The 23,166-nt window shown below is 46.3% G+C and overlaps 1 protein-coding gene across 15 annotated transcripts in view; it reads left to right on the forward strand.

The window, feature by feature from the left end:
• The window catches only part of NRG2 (neuregulin 2), a 164,338-nt gene that overhangs the window by 126,101 nt on the left and 15,071 nt on the right, over nucleotides 1-23,166 (forward strand). For 13 of the 15 annotated variants that reach the window (XM_080399336.1, XM_080399330.1, XM_080399338.1 and 10 more), the window contains 2 exons: nucleotides 3,623-3,743; nucleotides 14,765-14,823. In XM_080399336.1, the coding sequence (XP_080255462.1) occupies nucleotides 3,623-3,743; nucleotides 14,765-14,823 (180 nt within the window). Of the gene's footprint in view, nucleotides 1-3,622; nucleotides 3,744-14,435; nucleotides 14,513-14,764; nucleotides 14,824-23,166 lie in introns of all 15 variants that reach the window. The other 2 variants (XM_080399337.1, XM_080399339.1) reach the window with 1 other exon arrangement.

Here is a 23,166-nt window from a genome sequence, read left to right on the forward strand (position 1 = left end):
CTGTTTATACTCTCATAATGGCCTGTATTTCATGGCACTCTTTTCAATTGGGAACTGGGCTGACTGCCTCTTTTTGTAGCCTTTGCTACATCTCTGCTGCTGACAAATGAACCATAGTAATATGTTTCTGTGGTTCAGTTTTAAAACACTTTGTGCTTCTTTGGGAGAAAAGGCATGGCACGTGCAGAAAACAGGATTTAAAAGATAATTACGTTAACAAGGTGCTTCTGGAAGAACTGATCATGTATTTTTCTGACAGGCATAACACTGTTAACAGATCTCTTTCTAGAAGTGCACAACACACATGTCCCAAGCCTCATTTGTGTTGGTGATTTTTTATTTGTTTAAAAGAAGCAAAATTTTTTGTATGGGATGAAAATCCCATGCAATCTTCAACTGGTCAATGCTGTAATGCACTCTGGTATCCAAACATCACACAGCACCGCATCTTCCTGTCCACCTGTTCTGGTGGAAAGTGTACCTCTTTGTCTGAGTTGTTTTCTATGGGGAGCTTTCTGGGCTTTGTTTTTATTTCTCCCTCTCTGCTACTCCCTTATTGTGGGAAGGCTCCCCCCAGAATCATTTCCTGTAGGATTTATGATGTGAGACTTGGACACATGGCTTGTTTTGCTTGCTAGCAGCTGGTACATTTGATGGTTGAAGGGGTGATGGCTTCCTGCAGGCTGTGCTTGTTCTTCATCCATTGTGCCTTTCAATTTGTACTGGTGCTTTCATTCATGAAGTTTCAGTGCTCCCTGATCTGTGGGAATGCTTGCAGCTTCAACAGAGACCTGGTCATTGTGCAGTTTTAAAGTCCTTCAGTCAAAGACTGCAAGCACTGCAAACCAAAGGCTGCCCTGCGAGCAGCTTTCAGCAGCACCCGTGCTGTGTGCTGCCTAGGCAGCACCTGGGGACAGTGGCTGTCTTCGGTGTACCGGCTCCCCTGTAATTTTCACACTCCACTGGCAGGCCCTTGCTTGCTCTGCTGCTGCTTTTGCCTCCACAAGAGTGGCCCAGCCAGTGCTGGGGTTGCTGCAGCAGAGCAGGCAGCTCCTGGCCCAGCAGCGGCACAGCCTGCAGCCTCTCGTGCCCATGCACAGCGCAGCCCGCACGCAGCCTGGTTCCCACTGCCTTTCGGGACACAGCTGCGTGCTGCCAGGCTAGGTTTTATTTTCATGCTCATTTTGAAAATGGTATTTGTTGTTAAGACTTGGTGTAAAGTGGCTGGATCAAGCAGTAGCTAAGGGAGAGGCCTTGCAAAGAAATTCCCAGCGCTACCACACACAGTTAGAGCTCCTCTGTCCTGAGCCCACTGCTGTCCATTTGCCTTAGGAGAAATGTCCTACTGTCTTGTAAAGGTATAAATTATACAGACTTGTTATGAAGCCATTATGATGGTTTTGGCTTCTAGTTCCCATTAATCTTAACCGGAAGGGAGTGCTGAATTTCACTAAAGAAGTTTGGAAATTTTCATATTTGAGGGGTTTTTTTGCAAGGACTTCTTTGGTGGCTTGGTCAAATCATCGTCTGTGCTAAATAACCTGGCATACACTCTAGTATGTGTACACTGCTCTGCACATTTGGCTCCCAGCTGGCTGGCGTTAGGTACCCTAGGAAGGGAGCAGCTATTTACTGTCCCAGGGCCATGCACATTTTCAGTCTTTGCTGAAGTATTTGCCATGTCTGGTTTGCAGAGCACTTTGGAACAACTTGCTCTGCCCCAGATAGCTGTGAAAAGACAACACCAGAGGCAATGGTTATTCAAGGCAAAGCATAGAAATAGCTCCTCTTGTGTAGAACCCTGGCTCTGTTGGGCAGCAGGAGGCACTGACTTCCCTGTGTGACCAGAAGACAATGGGACTGGACAGTGCATTGGTCGGAGCGAAATGAACAGTAAGCTTGGCTCTGCCTTGAGCGGTGTGCGGGTAACAGCCAGGGCTGTTCCTGCTGTGCACAGAGAGGCACAGACCCCATGCAATCGGAGGTAGTCCTAAAAGCAGGAGAGCTAGAACAAACTGGTTTGGCTGCTCATGTGCCAAGCATCACCCAGATGCGAGAAGCTTCACAGGATGCTGGGAGCCCACCTTCACCTGCAAGAGCCCAGATGTGCCCAGCAGGCATGGGCTGGAGCCGGAGGAGCGTGAGAGCAGAGGGCACCAGGGGCAGCAGGGCAGGCATGCACAGCAGCCTCTGAGCCTGCTGTGGTGGCGGGATGGGCATGGGGGCTGCCCGAGGAGTGGAGAGCAGCCCCGGCTCCCTCTGGGGCAGGCTCTGGTATGCCTCACTGCTTCTCCTGAGGTTCTGACTAGCTCCTGCCTGGGGCTCTGGCTCCAGCCTTCTTTCTCAAGTCCTGTGTCAGTGAGGTTTTCGGTCTTCAGCGACTGGTCTGAAGTCACTAACCTTTCCATGAGGTTTGTTCATGCTTTGGAAAACAGGACGGAGGAGGGTATCTCCTCAGAAAGCTCCGGTACAGCATAAAAGGTGCTGGAAAGTCAGTAGTAGCCCCATTCCTGGAGGTGTAACTGTATTAAGGTATAAACAAGGTGGGTGGTCGAGGAAAGGGGACTATCTTTAATGAGATGAAGTATTCAGTCGGAAAAAGCAGATGCTTTTGAGTGCCCTGCTCTTATTTCAGTTATGTGAAGATGGGTCTGCATTCCCCGAAGCTCGTCTGCTTTTGTAACCTATATCAGTTGCTCTAACAAAAGGTTTTTCCGTTCCTAGAAGCCTTTGTCTTGCCTATGGAGACTCTCTATTTTGGGCTGTAAGTTTGTCCGAATCATTCAGAGACAGGAATTACAATGAAATTCTGCAGAGTACCATCAGGTTTGTTTGTACCTTACATGGCTGGAAAGCTTTTCTCCAGAAATAAATTTGTATTTGGGAAAGTATCTGTATCCCAGGAAACTTGAGTCATGCTGGCTGCTTCCCTCTTGGCACAGACCAGGGCTGACTGACTTCTGCTGAACTTCTGCTTGGTCTCTTGAGGCAGCCCCGCTGGGGCATGGCAGAGAGATGCTCAGAGACAGGGCAGATGGAGCTGTTCTTGTTTGCACTGTCCCCCTATTGCAGGGACAATGAGGGCACTTGCTTCTGGCTCTGAAAAGTTATTTCCTTGCAGAGCTGTGGAGCAACGAAATGTCCCCTGCAGTATCTCTGGATCTTGGTCCAGTATCATGATGCAAATCAGGCCTCAGCACCATGCCGCTGTGCCTGTGTGACCCAGCAGCATGTGTTCTTCCTAACCTCCTGCCTGCCTGCCAGCGCAGGGTTGCATGCATGTGTAAGGGAGGGAAAGGAGAGATGGGAAAGGGGCACTTTCCCCTACAGCTTGTCAAAGATATGATCTTGTCCTGACATGCTGGCTGCTTAGAGGAAGGCGCGTCCTCAACTCCTCACTCACTTAGCTACTTTTGCTGGGAAAGTAAAGGTCAAGTTGCAGCCCCAGGACCTGGAAAGGTGAAGGTGGGTCTAAAGGCACAGGCTGAGGTTTGTAGCTCTGGGGTTTTTACTTTGGCAAATGAACTAGTTGAAAACCATCTAAGAAAACAGAATTTCCCAACAAAGGGAATAACAATATATCCTTTGTATGTGTGTGTGTGTTGTTTTTTTTCCTCTGCAGTAACCACAACTCTCTCCTCCTGGTCCGGGCATGCTAGAAAATGCAACGAAACAGCCAAGTCCTACTGTGTCAATGGAGGGGTATGCTACTACATCGAGGGGATTAATCAGCTGTCTTGCAAGTAAGTGAGTGTAGTTCTTGTGTCAATATGGAAATTACTTGGCTGGGGGAAAGGAGACCTCTGCGCAACTGCTGGAGGAGGGGTAGCTCTGAAATTCTCCTGGCAATTTCAGTTTGAGCAGAAAAATTGCAGTTTCAGAAAGGGAGACCGAAGGGGTTGGGGTAGGGGAGGAGGGTTTGTATTTTCCTTTTTGTGCAAATATTGCTGTTCACTTCTCCTGACTCTTCCTCTATGAATATGTTTGTCCTGGTGTTTCCCTTTCTTCCCTTTCTCTTCTGCAGCTTCAGGGAAGGTCGGGTCCCTTTTGCTCTCCCTGAGCTAGGTCAAAGCTCTGCATCTCCTGCTGACATGTCCCCCCCTGCAAGCAGGGGGAGCTTTTCCCAGTACAAGGCCATCTTCCTCCTCTCTGACTGGAGGGGGCCTTTGCTGAGACCTGTCTCTTACCTCAGTGCCTGCACCTCATGGGCTCAGAAGCAGGTTTAGCACACAGCTGTTCACCACTTTGTGGCAGGCTGTGCGTTATTTCTCACCTTCAAATGTTAAAACCTGCAGAAAGTTTCCATACTTTCCATAAGGGAGACATACTAAGATTCTTAAAATGAAATTTCTTAGAGAGGTTAAAGTGGGGCTACATAGTCTAAGGGACCTGGAATGGGATCTGAGACCTTTTCACCTCTGGTTCAAACCTATCACAGCCAGCAAGCCCAATAGCATCTCACAGCTCACCCTCCAGCCAAATGGGGGCTGCGAACAAGAAGTGTGGTCTGATTGCCAGTGCTGGAGACATAGCTCCCTAAAGCACACCTGTACCAGTCCCCAGGCTCCTGTGGAGTGAGCATGAGGTGGTACCCTGGGTGTGCATTTGCTGAGCAGGTGCAGTCAGCTTCTGAGCGCACCTGGGGACCCAAGCATCACTGTGTCCAGCTTGGAGAAGCACAGAGCTGCTGATTTTCTCCCTGTGTGGCCTAGAGACCTCTCTGTGGAGATGCACAGCCCAAGGTATTTACATCTGTGGATGTCAACCTACTACCACTGCCACTGCATGGTGTGATACTCACTAGACACCTCAGCTCCTCAGGCCTTGAAGGACGCCTTCAAACGGAACCGTCACCCCTCCTGGAAGGGTTGTGAGCCGACTGACGCTTAACACAACTCCTCCCTTCTCTCAGTATTCCCTTGTTTTGTCAGGAAGCAGTAGGAAACAACGCATGGAAATGCATTCTGCTGAGCTCCTGTGCACTTACTTTCCAATGCAGGATCAGCTGTGGTGGGAAGGATATAGGATAAACAACATCTTCCAGTTCTCCCAGGCTTGCCCCTTCAGACAGGAAAAGAGCCGGGTAGGACAGAAAGCAAATACTGTGGTCCTCTACATTCCCATGTGCATGAAGTGAGAGCAGCCCTTGTACTCCACAGGTCCGTGCTTTAGGGTAGCTGTCTCTGCTGCAGGCTTCTTGGTGGCATGAAGTTCATCTTGTGGGGGCATCATCATCTGGGGCACTAAGTTCCCCACAGGAAACACGGAGGAAGTCCCATATGATGAATCAAAGTCACAGACACTATTCTGGTGCAGCTGCAGACCCGAAAAGCTCCAGCACTTCCAGTCTTTCCAGGCTGGGGAGGGCTCAACCCTTGAAGCCTGAAGAAGTGTATGAATCAGTATCTCTATCTGTGAGCACTGTGGTGGTGTCAAAAGCATATATCTCAAGGCTGTTTCTTTTGGAAAGAACTTGAATCTAGATCAAGACTTTTCAAATAGAATCAATTTCTAATTACAACAAGAGTTACCTGAACTCCTGCCACATGCAGCTGTAACGGTAACGCTCTTGTTTTTCCTAATGAACAATGCACATCGTAGTTAGCAAGTGTCTTCAGCAGATAGATTGTTTTAACCCAAGTAATTCCAGCCTAGTGAAGAAAAAGTCTACCTTCAAACCAGGCTGTTATGATAGCTGATGAGTGGAGGTGAAGCTCAGTGATGGATTCCATTAAGATTTTATGTGCCGTACAGAATAGACCTGATTATTTCATATCACTTGAAAGCCTTGATTTCCTTTTCTGATGAGTTCCAAGACACCAATGGCTAAACCAGATTGTAATTAAAGATGGGGGGTGGGGGGGTGGGGGGTGGGGTGCAGGGAGCGGGGCACAGCAAAGTGTTACCTAAAAGGAGGTACTTTGAAGGTCTGCACTGTCATGATTCATCTGCCAGAAAAGACAGATCTGTGTTAACAGGAACCCAGGGGACCCAAGTACCTTCCAGACAGTGCAGTCATTTCTGATCTTACTGCTTGAGGAGATATCTGGATGTCCATTCTCCTTGAGTGCTTTTATCATTAAATCATAGACTGAAGATAAGAAATCCTGGCTTTTGAAGTGGTGTAATTTTAGAGTTTCTGGACTCCAGAAGACCATAGTTATTGAGGAACGCAGAAGCATTTGAACTGAACATAATATTTCCCATAAAATGGCTTTCCCAGTAACATGGATGATTCTTGAGGAAGGATAATGATGGATGAATGGACTTCACATTTGTCTGCCTGCGAACTAGCAAAATGCTGAAATGGTTCACAGGTTCCTAGTTGCACCAAGAAGGAGATCTGCTGCTGTGGTTTGTGAAAGATACAACAATACAGATTTGGAGGAGAAACTAGAGGAGGCAAAGATGAAGGCTTTGACCTGCATTTCTCAACTCTGTAACACGGGAGCCAGTCGTGGTCCTCCAGCCACACCATGCCTCTGAGACATGAGCATGGAGGAGGTTGATAGGTCCTTCTGCACACAACCTCTTCAAATACCTCGAAGATCAAACAAGAGCCATTGGAGCATCTTGAGCCAGTAACAACATATGTGTCCATGTGCTGTTCCCATTTTTCTGTTCTGACTAGAGTCAGCAGGGCCTTGGGGGGTCTTCTGGCACCACGTACCAGCTTGCAGTCCTCTTTCACAGAAGGCTAAGTAGTTTCTAGAACCCCAGCACTCATATGATGTTACCAGCCTTTCTGTACTGGAAAGCTATCAGAAAACAGAATTTTAGAATATTCTTGTTCACTACCTGCCACCCTCCTGTAATCAGCTTTCTGGGGTGGATTTCATTGTTTGCAGCTGTCCACAAGCACTGGCGATCCTTCCTGTAGATGTTACCCCTGGCATTCTGGAGTGAAAATAGCAGCTGGGTTCTCAAACTATTTCTTCTCCTGAAGTGGCTCATTTGTTACAGATGATTTGTTATATCGCCTGAATTGGCAGCTGGCCTTTTCTTATTATTTTTTAACAGGCTTCCTGGAAACGTGTTCCTCTTGGTCTTTTAAATTCTGGGGAACAGACTGTTTGCCTGTAAACCCACCTCCTCCATCCCTTTTCAGTGTGCTTCAGCTAGACCTTGGACAATGCGTTTTCTTCACCAGGGAAGAGCCCAGAATGGACTTGGAGCTGTCAGAATTTGTGTCTTTTTGGATTGTGTGCTTGCATAATTTTGTCCTTAATCTGAAGTAAATTCTACACATGCTAGTGCCAAAGGAAACCTGAACATGATACAATCTGTGCTGTTACTTTGACTCTGCAAACAGACCACCTGGAAATTACATGGGAGAAGTGTGATCTGCCTCAGATATTCTGCAAATTTTCAGTGTAAACCCAGGAAATGAATGAGCCACACACATACAGAATTGACTCAATAACCCTAGTAAATTAAAGAGCCCCGTGCTCTTTTGACAGGAAGAATTTCTTGACCCTTCTCCAGACCACTTTGCTCAGAGAAGCCTTACAAATTGGACTGGTTTCTCACTATAACTGTAGGGAAGTGGTGAGTTTGAGTAGAGCAGACTCCTGTGCCTGCAGAAGGGATGCACACAAGCAAGGCTCAAGGCCTGAGACACAGAAGAGAGGTGACTGGTTTGTTGCATCCAGCTGACTGTATCGCTTGGGGTGGCTAGCAGCCTCTGATCTTGTGTCTGCCTCAGTCCTGGAGCCCACTGGGTTCTTAGAACAACTTAGAGTAGTTTGAGGCTGCTTTAATCTTTTATTGCTGGTTGCCATGCCCCACGGGGCTGTGATAGTGTGTGTATCACAGCAGAAATACACTTTTTCCCACTTAGGTCTTGGCACATGTTATCTACAGTTGGGGTCTTCCCAGCCAAACAAAGAAACAAAGCAAAATCTCATCACTGCATGGTCCTTCTCTGCCCATTTAAATGTGCTTTGTGACTCTTCTGTGTGGCTGATGCAATTGAAGTGGCTGGTACCCTAGGATCTTCCTAAATTGTGTGGTATCAGAAGACTTAAAGAGCTTTGTAGAGCAACACCCCCATGTCATGTTGGACCAGTTGTGCTTGCAAGAGTCAGGCTGAAGGATTTACGAATGCTGACAGATAAACAGACTCTCTGGGTTTGGGCTGACAGCGTTGCGTTGAGAGAGTGAGGTCAGAGGCCTGGAAGACCTCAGACGAAAAGTGAAAGTCAAGGAGAGAATAAAAAACAAAAGAAAGCAAAAAAAATCAGTTAATTTTTGAACTAGTTGATGTATGCAGGTCACCTTTTCACAAGATGACATGTTCACTTCCTATAAGCCTGTTTGCTTACCCCCTCCATGTGTCTTGCTTCCTGCAGATTTTCCCAGGAAAGGGGAAAGATAACTTTGGAGGGTTAGCCACATTGCCAGCTCTCCTGTGCTTTTCCAGAGTACCTTTCAAAGGGATGAATATCAGGTGATCTTGTACGGCTGCGGTCCTCCCTGGAGCACAGCTTGCTTATCTCCCCTGTGGTGTCAGGAGCTATGCCATCCTTCTTGGTGACTCCACTGGTCTGGTCAGCACAAGCTGCCCATTGCGCAGCCACAGGGACGTCACTTTGCCATGGATATATGAGCAGTTCTGCGGGAAGGTGTTGCAACGTCCTTGGAAATGAAGAGCCCACAGTTTGAACTAGGGGTGAAAATCTCCACATCCTGTTCCAAATCTCCTGAAGCAGCCAGGGCTCATTCATTGGGGTTTGCACACTGTATCTCGGGTGATGGCATCGGGTACCTTTCCAGGTTCAAGTGGCCCTCTATGCATCCCATTCAATGTGCCCTTTTTAATGCACATGTAACAGACCCTTGAACACCATCAGAGTGTGGAAGCTGATCCTGCAATAGGGGGGCTCAGTGAGGACAACACTGCAGATTCTGCCAAGCTCCCACAGCTCAGTTGGAGCTGCACTGTTGTCTTCACTGAGCCTAACAGTGGGTGTCCCTGCTCTGCTATACAGCAAACATGCCTTGATTAGCTGTTCTGGATAAAGCCTCTGCATTTATTCTGGTTGCTTTCTTCTCTTCCCATCAGTGATTTTGCGGAGTCCAGCATTTTGTGGCTCTCCAGAGCCTGATCATCTGGGACTGGTCAGGGGACAATGACAGAACTGTCTTCTTTTTCAGCCCTTTTCACAAATAAGCAACATGCTTGAAACATTTCTCCATTTGCTTATATCAGTGCATTGTGTCCTTCTGCTACAGCTTCTCCTTATTTTGAAGCACCTGCTCGTTCACATTCTTCTGTAACATGGATTGCATTATAAGAGCTACTAAATTGGGCATACTTTAATTAAGATCTGCGGGAGTAAAGGAAATGTGCCAGCCCTTGCAAGATTTAGATCAACAGCTGGGGAGAAAAAGTTTTGTTTCCAGCAGGAACATTGTGATAATGATGTTATTAATTCACAGTACCAAATAATAATAAACAATGATTATTGCTCTGCCCTGATACAGGGCAAAAGGTCAAAGTTTCTCAGTTTTTGTAAATAAGTGCTCTGCAAACAACATAGAAATGGGTCATCCAAACCATTTTGGTTTGTACTTTTTGAGATGCTTTATTTGGCTGATCATCTCACTGCATTTTTTTTTACCATGTAAATATTTAACTGCAATTCATCCTGAAGCAAAGAGCAGAACTTTGTGGATGTTTTCAAAATGGGGTAAAAACCAAAGTCTTAAGGAATTGGTCAAAACTGAAAGAATTGGACATTTTCTAGCAACAACAGAATCTGAACAAAAAATAAACCACCTCCAGATCAGTTTTACTGATGGCATTTGCAAGCAGCAAATTTTCAGATGTGCCAATGTTTTAACATTTTCATGCACCTGGTTAGGCAGAAAGGGATGGAGTTAAGCAAGGGCACTATCAGGGGGTCCTCCTCACAGGCTAGAGAGGGGACAAGGTGCTGCCTGCAGGAGGTTGGTGCAGTCTTGTACTTTCCCAAGACTGTTCATACAGACACAGCTGTGTCCACTTCTGTTGGCTATTGAGGAGAGACATGTTGGGCCTCCATGACACCAGGGAGTGGACCAGGAAGTCCAAAGGTAATATTTGCAGAAACAGTTCACCATCTATGTGGTCCCTGCAAGAGCTTTTAAAAGGAGGAGGGACTCTGTTTTGGTGGGATAGCCAGTCAAAGCCTCTTGGCTAGGGTCAAATGTGCAGGAGAAGGATGCCGTGATTGAAGACTGTCTCATGGCTCTCAACCTTAGTGAGCTTTAATGATCAGGTGTATCCCTCAGGCCATACACTTGGCCACTGGAGAAGAGCTGCCCAGAAGCCCTTACCACAGGAAGCAGATTCTGCATGCAGAAGGGGTGCTTTCTATTGCTGTCCAGATTGGGAGACTTGTGTGCTATGCATGCTGGAAATGTCTTCCTAGACATTGTATCTGGAGCTGTGGTAATAAATAACAAATCACCTTCACCAGCCTAGAAGTATGAGACAGCTGAAAAAAAAAAAAAAAAAGAACCATGAACACTGCATGCTTTCAGAGTTCTGCTGGTCACTGTTGCTGCCAGCAGCCTTACTTATGAGGAATCAGGACTCGGGGATGCCAGAGCGGAGCATGTGTCTTGACAGCTTGTATGCTAGTTTGGGAGGTGCCAGAGAGTGCTCATGTTCATGAGGGCTTCTTTTCTGTCACTTTTCCAAGTGCTGATTCACTAGTAACTACAGATGAAAAGCTTGAGTTGTCCTAGACACAGAGAAGACAGTTATCTACTGCCTTCTGCCTAGAAGGCTCTTCTCCCCACCCACGCTAGGCTGACTGCAGAGATCTGAAGATGGGCTATATGGTAGCTGTCGTGGCATCAAAGCTTCTTTGACACTTTTCTGTTTTACTTTTTCACTTCTCACCAATTCTTTCTCTGGGTTTTTATTTCCTTCCACAAATTTTCATGTAATTTTCGGTCTTTCCTTAAGGGCATACAGCTTCAGTCCCACACTGAAATTCCAGCCTTGGCTGACCTCTTGCAGGTGTGTGCCTGACACAGTTTTAGCTCTGTTCAGGCAAAGAACCTCTTTTGGAGGTGGGTAGGACATTGGCTTCATTCAGCAGCACCCTTGACGCCCTTTGGCGTCCTCACAACATACATGGAATCTCAGAACCCAAACAGATGGGCAGCACGTTGCAAGCTAAATTGGATACCCTTGAAGACTACCCTTGAAGTTCAATACTATCAGTGGTGATGAGTAAACTTCAAAAAGGATTGTGAAGACACCTATTTTGGATGCCTTGTTCAAGCCACAGTGCAATCTCTTAAAGGTTTCTCCAAAATCATGCTTCCCTAGGGCTGTCCTTGTGAGTCTGCATCACCCAGCTGCCTCAGGTTTGTGCTCTTTGATTGCCAACAGGGCATCTTCTTCAGTCCGCTTCCCAGAACCAGCTCCCTCTGCTTCATCACGGGGACAGTCAACAAGCCTCATGTCTGATGATAACCTCTTGGGCTGGGCTTTGCTTGGGAGCTGGCTGAGCTCCCTGGTATTGAAACGACATTATGGGTATGTCTCCCTTTCCTGTGCTCCAAGACATCAACATCCAAGAATGAGAGAAGAGGGTGAATTTTTCAAAGATATTTGCCTGACCAGAGAGTCAAATTTCCAGTTTCAAAAGTGACTTGGATACTGAGAAATGTAAGTGTATGACTAGGGAGTTCAGTGAAGCCTTATGCAGAGCCATGCCCTGAAATTCTCCCCAAACAGTTTGAGGTGCACATGGAGGTGTTAGCACAGGTCCCAAAACCCAGATGCTGTATGGCACAGAAAACAGGTTCGGTCATGGGCAGTGAAGGTGCACCGGCTTTTTTTGCTCAGTGCAGACCTACCAAAACTGCAGTGAAAACCAGCAAGAAGTCAAGTGCCAAAGCCACACCAGTCATGCAGGGCCTTCCAAAGTTTTCTTCTGTGAGGGGGACAGCAGGTGAAATGTCCCCTGGACATGGGGCACCCTGCCTTGGAGAACTGGGAAATGCATTCTTTATGGGACAAGTTTGGAGCTGTGGGGGTGTTGAGGTGGACAAGGACAGTAGATGGGATGGAGACATTATGCAGCCTTTTATGGGCTGTATCTTCTTGGATCATGCTGGATTCAGAGGTGTATCTGCAGGTCCCCTGCAGGCATTCAGCACTGAGGCTCAGGCTGCCTCTGGAGTGCCAGCAGGCTGTCCCACAGGTGGATGGCCTCCTTTAGGAGCCTGTGCCAGTTGTGTATTAGTGTGTCAGCAAATGCCTCGGTCTTCCCCCCGTGAGTGCTCATGCAAGTCTCCGGGTGGGGATTAGATATCAGTGCACTGAGGGAATGGTGCCAGCAACGTCCATTGCCAGAGATCTTTACACCCTGGCCTGCCTTGTGCCCAGCCACGTCGTCCCTTCCCCAGATCTCAGCAGAATCTCACCTTTCCCATCTGGAGAGGAGCCCTCCAGCTTGGAGAAGCTGGTATCCTTGCAGGCCTGACAGGTGGGCTGGTGTACCCTTGGTCTGTACAGCTGGTGCAGCTGATGAGAGCCCCTAGCATTCCCTCCCATGTCATGATTCTGAACTGCTGGCCCAAATCAGTGTGTGTCTGTGATGAGGGACAACTATTAAAAATCAAGGGTTTCTGGTCATAATGAATAGGGAAGACTTCTCTAATTTCTACCTCTTCCTCTGAAGGGAACTAGATAGTTGCTGAAAAACCTGTCTGTATTCCCTTAAGCAAGGAGAAAAAACCAAGAATTCATCTCTCTTCCTGACTTTTTTTTATTGCCACTGGAGTTGCAAATCTGTAACGTGCCATCTAAATATAAATCTGTCAAGAACGACAAATGCTGCCATAGCCCTTGAGCAACAGCACAGAACTAATCTGCCAACAAGCTTTAGAACTGCAAAGCTTTGGTCATATTGAACATCAAACCCATCCATTCCTCATCCCCTTTGCTGTGTCCATAGCCTGGGAGCAGGCATTAGTGCACCTTTGGGAGGCATGAAAGGGTCAGATCTGCACTGCCCACGCGGGGCTGGCAGCAAGCATGTGGGACCCGGACCTGCCCTGCTTCACCCCACCACATGTTGGTGGGGACCAGTCATCTGATGCTCTGCCAAGGCTCTTCTAGCTGCTTGCTGTCCTTCACAGTGGACTGGCAGGGAGCTAAGCCATTGACCTCGGGCTCGGGCCTCTGGTTCACAACCATTTTGCTGAGGTGTCTTTCAGTCCCTTCTTTGCTGACCAGCTGGGGCCAGCCAAACACTGAGGGACAGTGTGATCTTGTGGGTGGCATCTGAGAGCAAGGGAGATCTGATATGTCCCACTTACCCTGGGAAGTCGGAAAAGAGATGTTAAGATTCTAGCTATAATGATAAAAAAACCTCTTAAGCTCAGAGGAAAGAGAGGTCAGTTGAGGAAGGAGGGAGGGGGTTGTGGGGCAGGTAGGTAATAGCTTGAAGAAAGCTAGGGATAACTTTGAGGGACTGTCCAAGGAGGCCAGAAGAAAAGATGTGAAGTGAGGGAGAGAGATAAGTGCCTGGGAGAGAGGCATCTGACCACCCACAGCCAAGCTCCCACCGTTTCCCAGGTTCACCCACAGCCGCGGTGGGTCACAGTGCAGAGGATGCCAGTGCTGCTGCTACACAGTGTGTGGTTCCACAGCTCCTGCTGCACCCCCAGCCATGTCTCCATGCTCCCCAAACCTGGCTCAGCATGGGAGCTGCTCCAGGGAGCTTACTCACGAGCATGTAAGTGCCTGGTGGCCCTCATCTGCAGGGCACTGTCCCTGCCACTGCAGCACTGTGATAATGTATAAGCAGCGCCCCGTGAGCTGGCACATCTCAGCCCATCAGGTAACGTTGGTGGCGATAGCCTGAGAGTCTCGCAGTTGGGCAGCATGTGAGACCTGTTCAGTTTGGCTTTCTTCTCTGTCCCTGTCTCTCTGTTAATACAGAGACTCTGTACACGCTTTCTGCCTAACCGCAACATAACCCCTTTCCCTGGAACATCCCGCAGGTACCTCTGGGGCAGTAACAGGAAGGCGCTTGCCATACGCAATGCTCTCTGTCATCTGAGTAGCTGCTCGCCGCTCTGTGGTGCCTCTTGCCAGTCTTGTCTAGATAGCATCTCCAAGGAGAGTCTCTGAAAGTAGCATCCAGCCCATCTCAGTCTTCCTGCCAGCTGGTGCTTCTAGCAGGTGAGAAGGAAGTAGGCAGGCAGAGGAAGGAAGGAGGGGTTTGGCTGATGGCTTGAAGACCCAGGCCAAAAACAGAGCTGGAATGCTGATGTTGCAGGTGCCTGGTTAAAGCAAAGCAAAGAGTAAATATGCGCGTAAAGCCTTTATTTTTCCATTCATCACAATGCACTTTTTATTTCTGACCTTAGCCTCAAGAATGGTGCCAGACATGTTCTGTGATTTCTCCCCTTTTCCCCTCCAGATGTCCAAACGGATTCTTCGGACAGAGATGTTTGGAGAAACTGCCTTTGCGATTGTACATGCCAGATCCTAAGCAAAGTATGTTTGAAGACAAACAATGCACCACGCTACTTAAAACCTCCCGGGCACAGCGGTGGATGTAGAGTGGTCTAGTCAGGGATGGCTCTTGGTGTCAGCTTTGGGCTAGGGCTTAGGGATGCAGGTAAGGGTGAAGGCTGAAAGCTGATGGATAGGACTCATGGAAGGGATCAGAAGGGGCCTCAGTTCAGTCTGTTTGGGTGTCATTTTGCTATCTTGTTTCTCTCTCTCTGGTTTTCTTTCTTTCGGTAGGTGTCCGATCGAATTCACAGGAGACCGGTGTCAGCATTTCGCAATGGTCAGCTTCTCCAGTATGTCTCTTTCTACTTCTTTCTCTCCCTGGTTATTGTAGCTCTGTGTTGTGTCCTTAAAGCAGGTTCTTCTGTTCTCCAAGAGCCCTCTTCCTGTCTTGTGCACTCCCAGCTCTGCTTGGCCCTAAGAGGAGCTGTGATCGTGTTCAAGAGGAGAATCGGGGCTCCTGTCATCTCCCCATTTGTTAGAATGGGTTCTGCTTTCATTTCTGATTGAATGTAATGTTGCTTGCTCTTTTCATGCAAAATGCAAATAAGGCACAAGGTTATGTGGTGTGCTGTGTGAGAACAGTCTGTGTGGTAAGCTCTACCTGCTAGCATTACTGTCTCAAGATGGGCTATGACGTGCAGTGCAAGAGATGTACCTTTTCCCACGGCTCTTGTGAGGGTGTGTGTGAGTCTCTTTGTATGAACTGAGAAAACCATGGGGGAGGGCTGTAGTGAAACTTGCCCTGAGGTGAGGATGCTAAACCAAGCATCCATGCTGTTCAGGTGAGATGGTTGGAGGCTGGTTCATAGGCAGGTCCTGGAGCTTGGCAGGAAGGCTGGACAGGGCACACATGCATGCCTGGAGCCCCAGAGATTGGTCACGCTGGTGGCTGCCACTGTCCCAGGGCTTCCCATGCCAGATATGGGCTAAATCTGCTGACTGGGCATCTCAAACCATATCCCTCCTCGATACAGAGATGTTCATGTCTCTCCTAAGGGGCTGGACAGCCTTGCATATGGGGTTGTGTCTAACTACAGTGACTGATCCTTTAACCTCATATTCAGTAGGTGTAAATATCCCACTGATGCTGGGACACAGTCTGAAGAGCCTTTGCGCTTGATGCTTCCCAGTGTCTAGTTTCCAGTTCCTACAGTCTCTAGGTCTCCAGTGATGCCTCGCTTATAGATATCACCAGTTCATTTTGTTCAAGGCAGATAACTTCTCTGGGTCCATATTCAGTGTCCCAGCATCGGTGGGATCCTGGTCTGGGTAAGGACTGACCTGAAAGGAGGTGCAATTACAGCGCAGGACATCACCCATGGTGACCCTCTGTGTGACCCATCCTGCTTCCATGCTGGCTGTGCGGACCACCACAAATGGTGATTTTGCAGAGGCTTTTTAAAAAGAGCCACAAAAGAGGCTTTAGTTAGAGGGAACCAGAGGAGAAATGCCTCTCCATGATGACTCTTAGATTGCCAGTACCCCTTCTCCCATGCTCTGTAAGAAATCCAGCAGCCCTCCTCCTGAACTGGCAGTAGCAGGAGTCTCATTAGCACGTGCTAATAGCCGGCAAGCCTCCCATTAGTCTCCCTTCTGCAGAGTATACAGACAAGAAGCAAATGGGCTTTGTGAGGCCCCTGGGACAACTTGATGTTTTTACATTGCCTTTTGTTCCAAATTGCCTTCCAAAGTTGAAATCTCCATTGATTTATTTTCAGACTAAAACATCCAAGTAAGCTCTTTTTAAAATGACAAAACAAAGCATTCTGTTTTGATCTTTAACCTGATGCAAAAGTGTTCCCTTTCCACTTTTAAGCCTGTGGTATCAGGGATCCCTGCTGCAGACAGCAGTGGGATGCTCACCTGACGCAGCTGATTTGTAGCATGCTTCATGGTGTGGTGTCCAACTGGCTTAAACGTTATTGTTGCCATGCTGCAAAACCGACACGGGTGAAAATGAGTTTCATGTCAGGAAAATGCCTTTTCAGAACATTAATGGCAAGAGTAAATGGCATGTGTTTTTTCCCCAGCCTGCAGAGTGCTGCTTTTTATGGGAATTAGATTTGTTTAAATTTTATTCATGTGTTAGAGGAACAATGCCAACTTTAAAGCTGACACATGTACATTTCCTTAACTCAATTCTGCTTTAACCGCAATATAGTAAGGTAAAAACAGCTTAACAATCCAGGTTACCTGTCTGAACTTGGATAAAAATCATCTAAGATGATGATTCATATATGTTTATAGCTGTTTTCACTTTCAGGTCATAGTTGGGTAATACATGTAACAGCAACGCTGCAGAAAAGCATGCACTGAACTTGGTGTTCTTCTGAATAGGAAAGGCATTTCACTTGAATCTGGACTCTGCAAATGCTTACTTTCTAGTTTAATCAATAATTAGGGCACAGTAGAAGTTACTGCTGCTCTGTAATTCACTCAGTACTTCATCCCATATGGGTTCTGACAGGTCAAAAGCTGAAACAGATTAAATGAGGTTCAGGAATTTCCACTGGAAATAAAATAACTCTGTCCTGATTCATGTTTTGAGAACACTGCCAGAACTTGACAGATACTTAAATAGTAAATAAGGATGCCTACACTGGTGTTGTTTTAAATGCATTTGGGGTATTTTAGGTTTTCAGGCCTAGATCAGAACCTTCTGATACTTTAACATAAATACTAAATATTGCAATATGACTTTTAGTACGTATATCCCGTGGCTGAGTGAGAGTCCCTGCAGAGGGGACTAAATTTAAGATGCTGTTCTGAAAAGATATAGCAGATACTTTGCCAAATTTGGGGCACAGATGGAGATGGTACAGCATCCCAGCATCATGCCAGATGTTGTGTATCTTTCTTCTGCTAGCAGCTTCCTATCTCACCAGTTTAAATGCTCATTCAGGTTTTGCTCAGGTAAAACTCGCCACATTCTCTAGGAGTCCGAACTGTCTTTGTCTGTTTGACAGGTAGCTCTGGAGGTTTGTTTTTCTTTGATTGTCTAAAATACCTGCTAGACCACTGCAATTATGAAGATGCAAATTAGATTTATTTAGAAAGGTTTTCTTGCATGTGATGTCTCTCTGTGTTGCTGTTACAACCATATAATCAAGGGACTACTTCCAGACGTTTTAGGTCTATACCCTTGCTGCTTGAAAATGAAGAGGAAATGTTAAAGCTCGAGGGTTTTTTTTTCTATGTTATGCTCACACTGTTGCTATTTTCTAACAGATTGTACAGAGGAGCTCGCTAGGAGTTGTATATAGCATTTGCTTTTGGTGGGAATTTGCAACAGCAGAATTCAAGCAAGTATCTCGGTGGTTGGTTCCTATCTGCTTATAAGGAGTTTACATTTTATTTTGCTTGCATTCTAACACAGATGTAATGGGAAATGTGTTGAGATACTGCAGAAAAGGAGTGAAGCATGCTAAAACAGCTACTTAGCTGAGAAAAGGGATGTGTAGTGCAGACAGCATCGCTCTGGCCTGGCGAGGTGCCACTGCTGAGCAGGGTTGTTGGACCTGACTGCACCAGCTCTCTGAGCCTGCCTTCACACTAAGCCTGCACTCATCTAAGCCTCTCATGTTCTGATTTCTAGCAAAGCTCATGCCACAAGGAGATCTAAGGCAGCCCATTTATTTTGCACAGCAGTGGCTAGGTATGTGCAGATAGTTGGCTACCGCCAGTCAGCAGACAGATGATAACCCGCTAAATGGCAGCAACACAGATGAGAGCCTTTGAGACACTGACACACAGTAATCCCACCTCCAGTAAGTATGGGCAAAGAAAACTTAAAAGCTTTAGCCTGTTTATCCTAGGTGAGTTTAGGGCAATATGACAGATGCCTTTCCCACATTCATCAGAACAGAAAAACTACCAGAAGAAGGAAGGAGAGATGTCAGAGCAAACAATTGTGCATTCACTAAGATTATAATAGTTGAAAGGTACGTATCTGAGAAGAAAAAGATGTCCAGACTTAAGCCTGGTTAGATCCCTTGTGTCTGTACAGTATTTCACTGAACTCAGTTGGTCTCTGCACATGCCTTCATCCACGCATAAGGAATTGGCTGATGGGTCAAGGTTAGTGGATCATGTTATCTAGGGTTTAACTAACCTGCAAGAGGAAAGCCTTACAGAGGCTGTGCAATATAACTGAGGCACGTTAAAGAAACATTTAAAGCAGTTTTAATTTAAACTGAAGGAGAATTAATGGCAGTGAACAGAGGGGACCGTGATTGTCTGCAATTACTATATAAAACGGGAATGTCCTGGTAGGTGAGAATATAAAGGATTATTTCCATGGGTGATGAGTCATTAAATCATCCTACTAAATTTTTTTTCACATCAAGGTCTTCATATTTCTATGTCTCCATACAATTGCCATTGCAGATATAATTAATATATATACTGCATTGTACATATGATGGTAAAGTCATCTTGTCCACTAGTTCCAGGAGTTAGATCTTGCAGTTATGATATAACTCCAATGAAACCAGAGGGCGGGGAGATCCTAACTCCAAAATATGATCTAAAGCAGGAATCCTCCCCGATCCTGGCCATGGGGGTTGTGATGTGCAGGCAAGGAGTAACCAGCCATACTGGAAATCTGAGCTCACATCATGAGCTTGTCTTCTGATCCCTATCCTCCCTGCTCCCTGCTTTGCAGCAATAGTGCAGCCAGACACTCATTTATTTTTTTTTCAGTAGGCTTTTAGAAATTTGTGTTAGAGGTCTGAGTCCAAATTCATACCCCAGGCTTCCTTCATAGTCACCCAAGTTTTGGCAACCAAAGAGGAAGCATTTGTCTAATTGAGCTCCAGTGCTGCCACAAGGATGGGATGTCTCATTCTCCAAGGTGCTGAGGGTGATGAGTACAAACTCAGAGGTTTAGCTGTTGGATGGCTCCCCCAGGACCCTGGTACAGGTGGTACCTGAAGAGTCACAGATCACAGGTGTCTCTGCATGGCTGTCCATGCACTAGTGAGAGCAGAAGTTTAACACATCAAACAGTTGATGCACAGCCTGAATTAATCCATAGTGTTAGTATCCTGGGAGCGTTTCACTTTTGCCATCAGATCTTCATCTCTACTGGTACACATGGGTAAAAATTCAGCAATATCACAAAAGAGTCAGGAAGCCTTTCTAGTACGAGAGCTTCTGGGTGGTACTGGAGACTCACCCAGTTGACAGCTGTCTCCTGGGTCCAGCTTCAAAGACACAATGATGGCTTGCAGCTCTTTGCAGAAGACAAAAGCATGTCCAAAATCATCCTTCCTTTTAAGAAAGTCTTTTTTAAAAAAAAGCTGTTCTGGCACCTGTATTTCATAGCTGCTCTTCTACATCAGATCACAATCTAGCTCTGTCTTCTCTCTCCTACAAGAAACGTTTCTGGTCTTTGTAAAGCCCTGCTGGAAGTTTCAAGTAATTTGCCAGTCTTTGGACTGGCTGATTGTAAAGGTTTTGTGAAACATGTTGGCAGCTATTTCACTCCTGGTGGGGCCAAGATACTAAAAGTTAAACATTGTGAGTGAGAACGTTTATACCTTGCCTAAGTCGGCACATTTGGATCCTTTTCACTTGCAGCTTATGGAACAATTTAGAAATTTGGGATGATTTTTTGTGTTTATGCTTGTCTCTTGACTGTGGAATCTGAAATTTCATCTTAACTTTGCTATTTATTCATCACCCAAAATAATTGTCACTGATCCAGAGGAAAATACCATACCATTCATCTTCTTGTTAGTGAAACATTTTCATTTTCTACTTCATGACCTAACTTTAGTTGAAGTCTGTAGCCTGTCTGTAAAAATCCTGGAATAGATCTGACATTCATATACAATGTAATCTAGCATGTTCTCCATTTTTACCCCATATTTCATTCTTGGTTTCTTTACAGATTGACTTTTAATTCATAGTTGGAGTCTTCCTACTGGTCTGCCTTGGAAGCACAGAGCAGCATTTTCTGCTGTCCATTGGGGAGAGCAGGTTTTCTCTTCAACTTTGGGGTCCCCTAAGATTCAGGCATCAAATCCTTTTTCTGAAGGGGAGGAAGGCACTTGCTCTTTTTGCATGTACTCAGTGTAGTGATCTGGAAACACAATGGAGAAGAGCTTGAGCTGAGAAATCAGTCTTGCAGTCACAGACTATCTGGTCAACTCTGCTTGCAGTGGGCGCTGATATGAAAGTGTATCCTGACTTCCCTGCTTGATATGTCTCCCAGGACTCCCTGACTGTAGCCATCAACGTTTGGTGTGATGGGTCTGGCTCCTGATCGATTTGCCGTGTGGCAGGACATTTCCCTGGCATAGGCATTACAGATTCCTTACAACAATAGATGATGAATATGGGTATTTCTAGAGATGAGAACCACCATCTGTTCTTAAGCATCCACCACACCATCACTGGGTGTGATCTATGTAATGATCTCATCAACATGATTCCTGCCCTATCATAACACATTTCCTGCAGATCGGATGTCTGGGTCTTCCTATCAGTCATTCTTGCCAAGGAAATTGCTTTCATAGAGCCTTTCCAGCCAGAAAAGCATAAACATTTCTATTTGCAGTGTCTGCATCAGGCTCTCTGGGCTGGAAACAGAATCGCATGTTCCCACAGTGGCACGCGAACTGGCTCCATCCCTGCTGACTAAACCGCCGTGGAAGCAGAGTGGTGCAGGCTCACTGGGTGAGAGTCTTCTCATTTTTCTGAGGGATGGTCCCGTTCATTCTGAAGTCACCAGGCTGCAGCCAGAGGAATGTTGTTCATCACCCTGACATGTAAAAGTGACCTTTCTGACAGCTGGTTTCTGGACGCTTGCTCCTCACACCAAGGTGCAGTGTCCCTGTGAGCAGAAGGACAAAGGTACCACTTCAAGCTCTTCTGGAAAGGCCTATATCTGAATTTCAGCTTCTCTGTTCACTTCAATTCAGCAGTAGTTTTCTACCTGTTGATTGCGATATGAAAATGATAAGTGGAAGAATACTATTTCTTACCTACTTTTCTGTTCCCTCCTCCACCTCTTACTCATCTGAATGCTAAACCAATGCTTAGCAACATTTTAAATTCCACAGAGATATTCTGCAGCTTCCTTTCAATGGCACAATAACCACTGACCACTTAATTACAGGGTGATGACTATGCTGTGGTGTGGCTGGGTAATTACAGGGCTTTTGTGGCTTATCATAACAGGGTTATTCCTCTCCCCTGGACAGCAGTACAGGTTACCCTTTGGGATCTCTTAAATTGCACGCTAATTCACAGCAACTTGCTAATTCTTAATTGTTATGTATCTGGACTCTTGAGGCCTAACAAATTATTTTTATTGATACAGTACTGGAGAAGCGAAATAGCTGTGCAGCTTATTGAAAGTTTGCGGACTCTGTACTTGGAGATCCCACTTGGAAACTGCCCAGCCCTTAGCACCAGCACAGGGTTCTCTGTCCCCAGCATCACTGGACTGTCTTGCATTGCTCCCTGTACCCCCTGGGGGAAGCCTGGATGTATAATTTATTACCAACAGTCTGTCTTACTGGTCCTCAGATGTTAATCCTCCACTTTGTCTCATGCACTGGAGTGTGCTCTGTGAGTGACCCAGGTAGCCCTCTAGGGTTACCATCTGTGCCTGGGGGCGATAATGCATGCAGTAGTGAAACATCTTAATGACGTTCTTGGGCAGCCTGAAGTCCACCTGACCACAGAACCAGTTTTCACCGCTGTTTGCTAAGTCTTTTATCCTTCTTTATCATCCTATAAATCTACAGTTCAGTGAGAGCCATTTTGTCTGGAGACGTTCCTCCTATAAGGATATTTTAGATAAGATGGTTTTGTCTGTTCATCTTTTAAAACAGGTAAAACACATTATAGAGAGAAACATGGTCACAAAGTCACTGCAGATCAAATAAGTGTAACATTTTGTCTTCTGTCCAACGATCAGAAAAAAGTCCACCACAAAATTTGACAGACGGTGGGTCCACAGAGTGCCCACCCTACTGCTAGCACCTAAGTCCAACTGATTTTTTTCTTTCAGTCCACACCAGCTGAATGCCAGCCTTCGGGGGACTTGAGTGTAAGGTCCATCTATCACTCGACTCTTCAGCAAGCCCTGCTTTGAACAGCTGAGTGGTACCAATCTGGGTGATGGCATTCAACCTGAATTCCCTGTAGATGTGCTTCAGCTGAGATGAAGAGTGTGAAAATTAAACATTTTTGTTATCTTTTTCATACTTCTTCACTTTTCCCCTTCCTCAGCTCTCCCATGCTTGCTGCCTTTCTCTGTTGGACAGCCTTCTGCCATACATACTGTAGTTAGGTATTTGAACATTTCCAAGCTGCTGGTCCAGCCTCCTTTAGGATCAAAACAGAAGAGCCTAGCTTAGCTTTTAGGTGAAAAAATAACATAAAAACTGCAAAGTAATGCCTTAAAGAGGCCAATAGATACTGTTGCCTTAACCCTGATGGCTGCACTGGGAAGAATGGGTTCTATCTTAAGTCCAACATTTTCAGAAAGGTTCAGCAGGCACATTTGGAATGACATCTTCCAAAAAACATGTCCCCACTTCAGGTAGTCTGGGGAGTCTCACAGCAGTTCAGGGTGCTCAGCCCTAGCTCCTTGCCATGACTAGGAAGCACGTGTGGAG

This window comes from Falco punctatus, assembly GCF_963210335.1.
Source record: "Falco punctatus genome assembly, chromosome: 8".
NCBI classification, from domain to species: Eukaryota; Metazoa; Chordata; class Aves; order Falconiformes; family Falconidae; genus Falco; species Falco punctatus.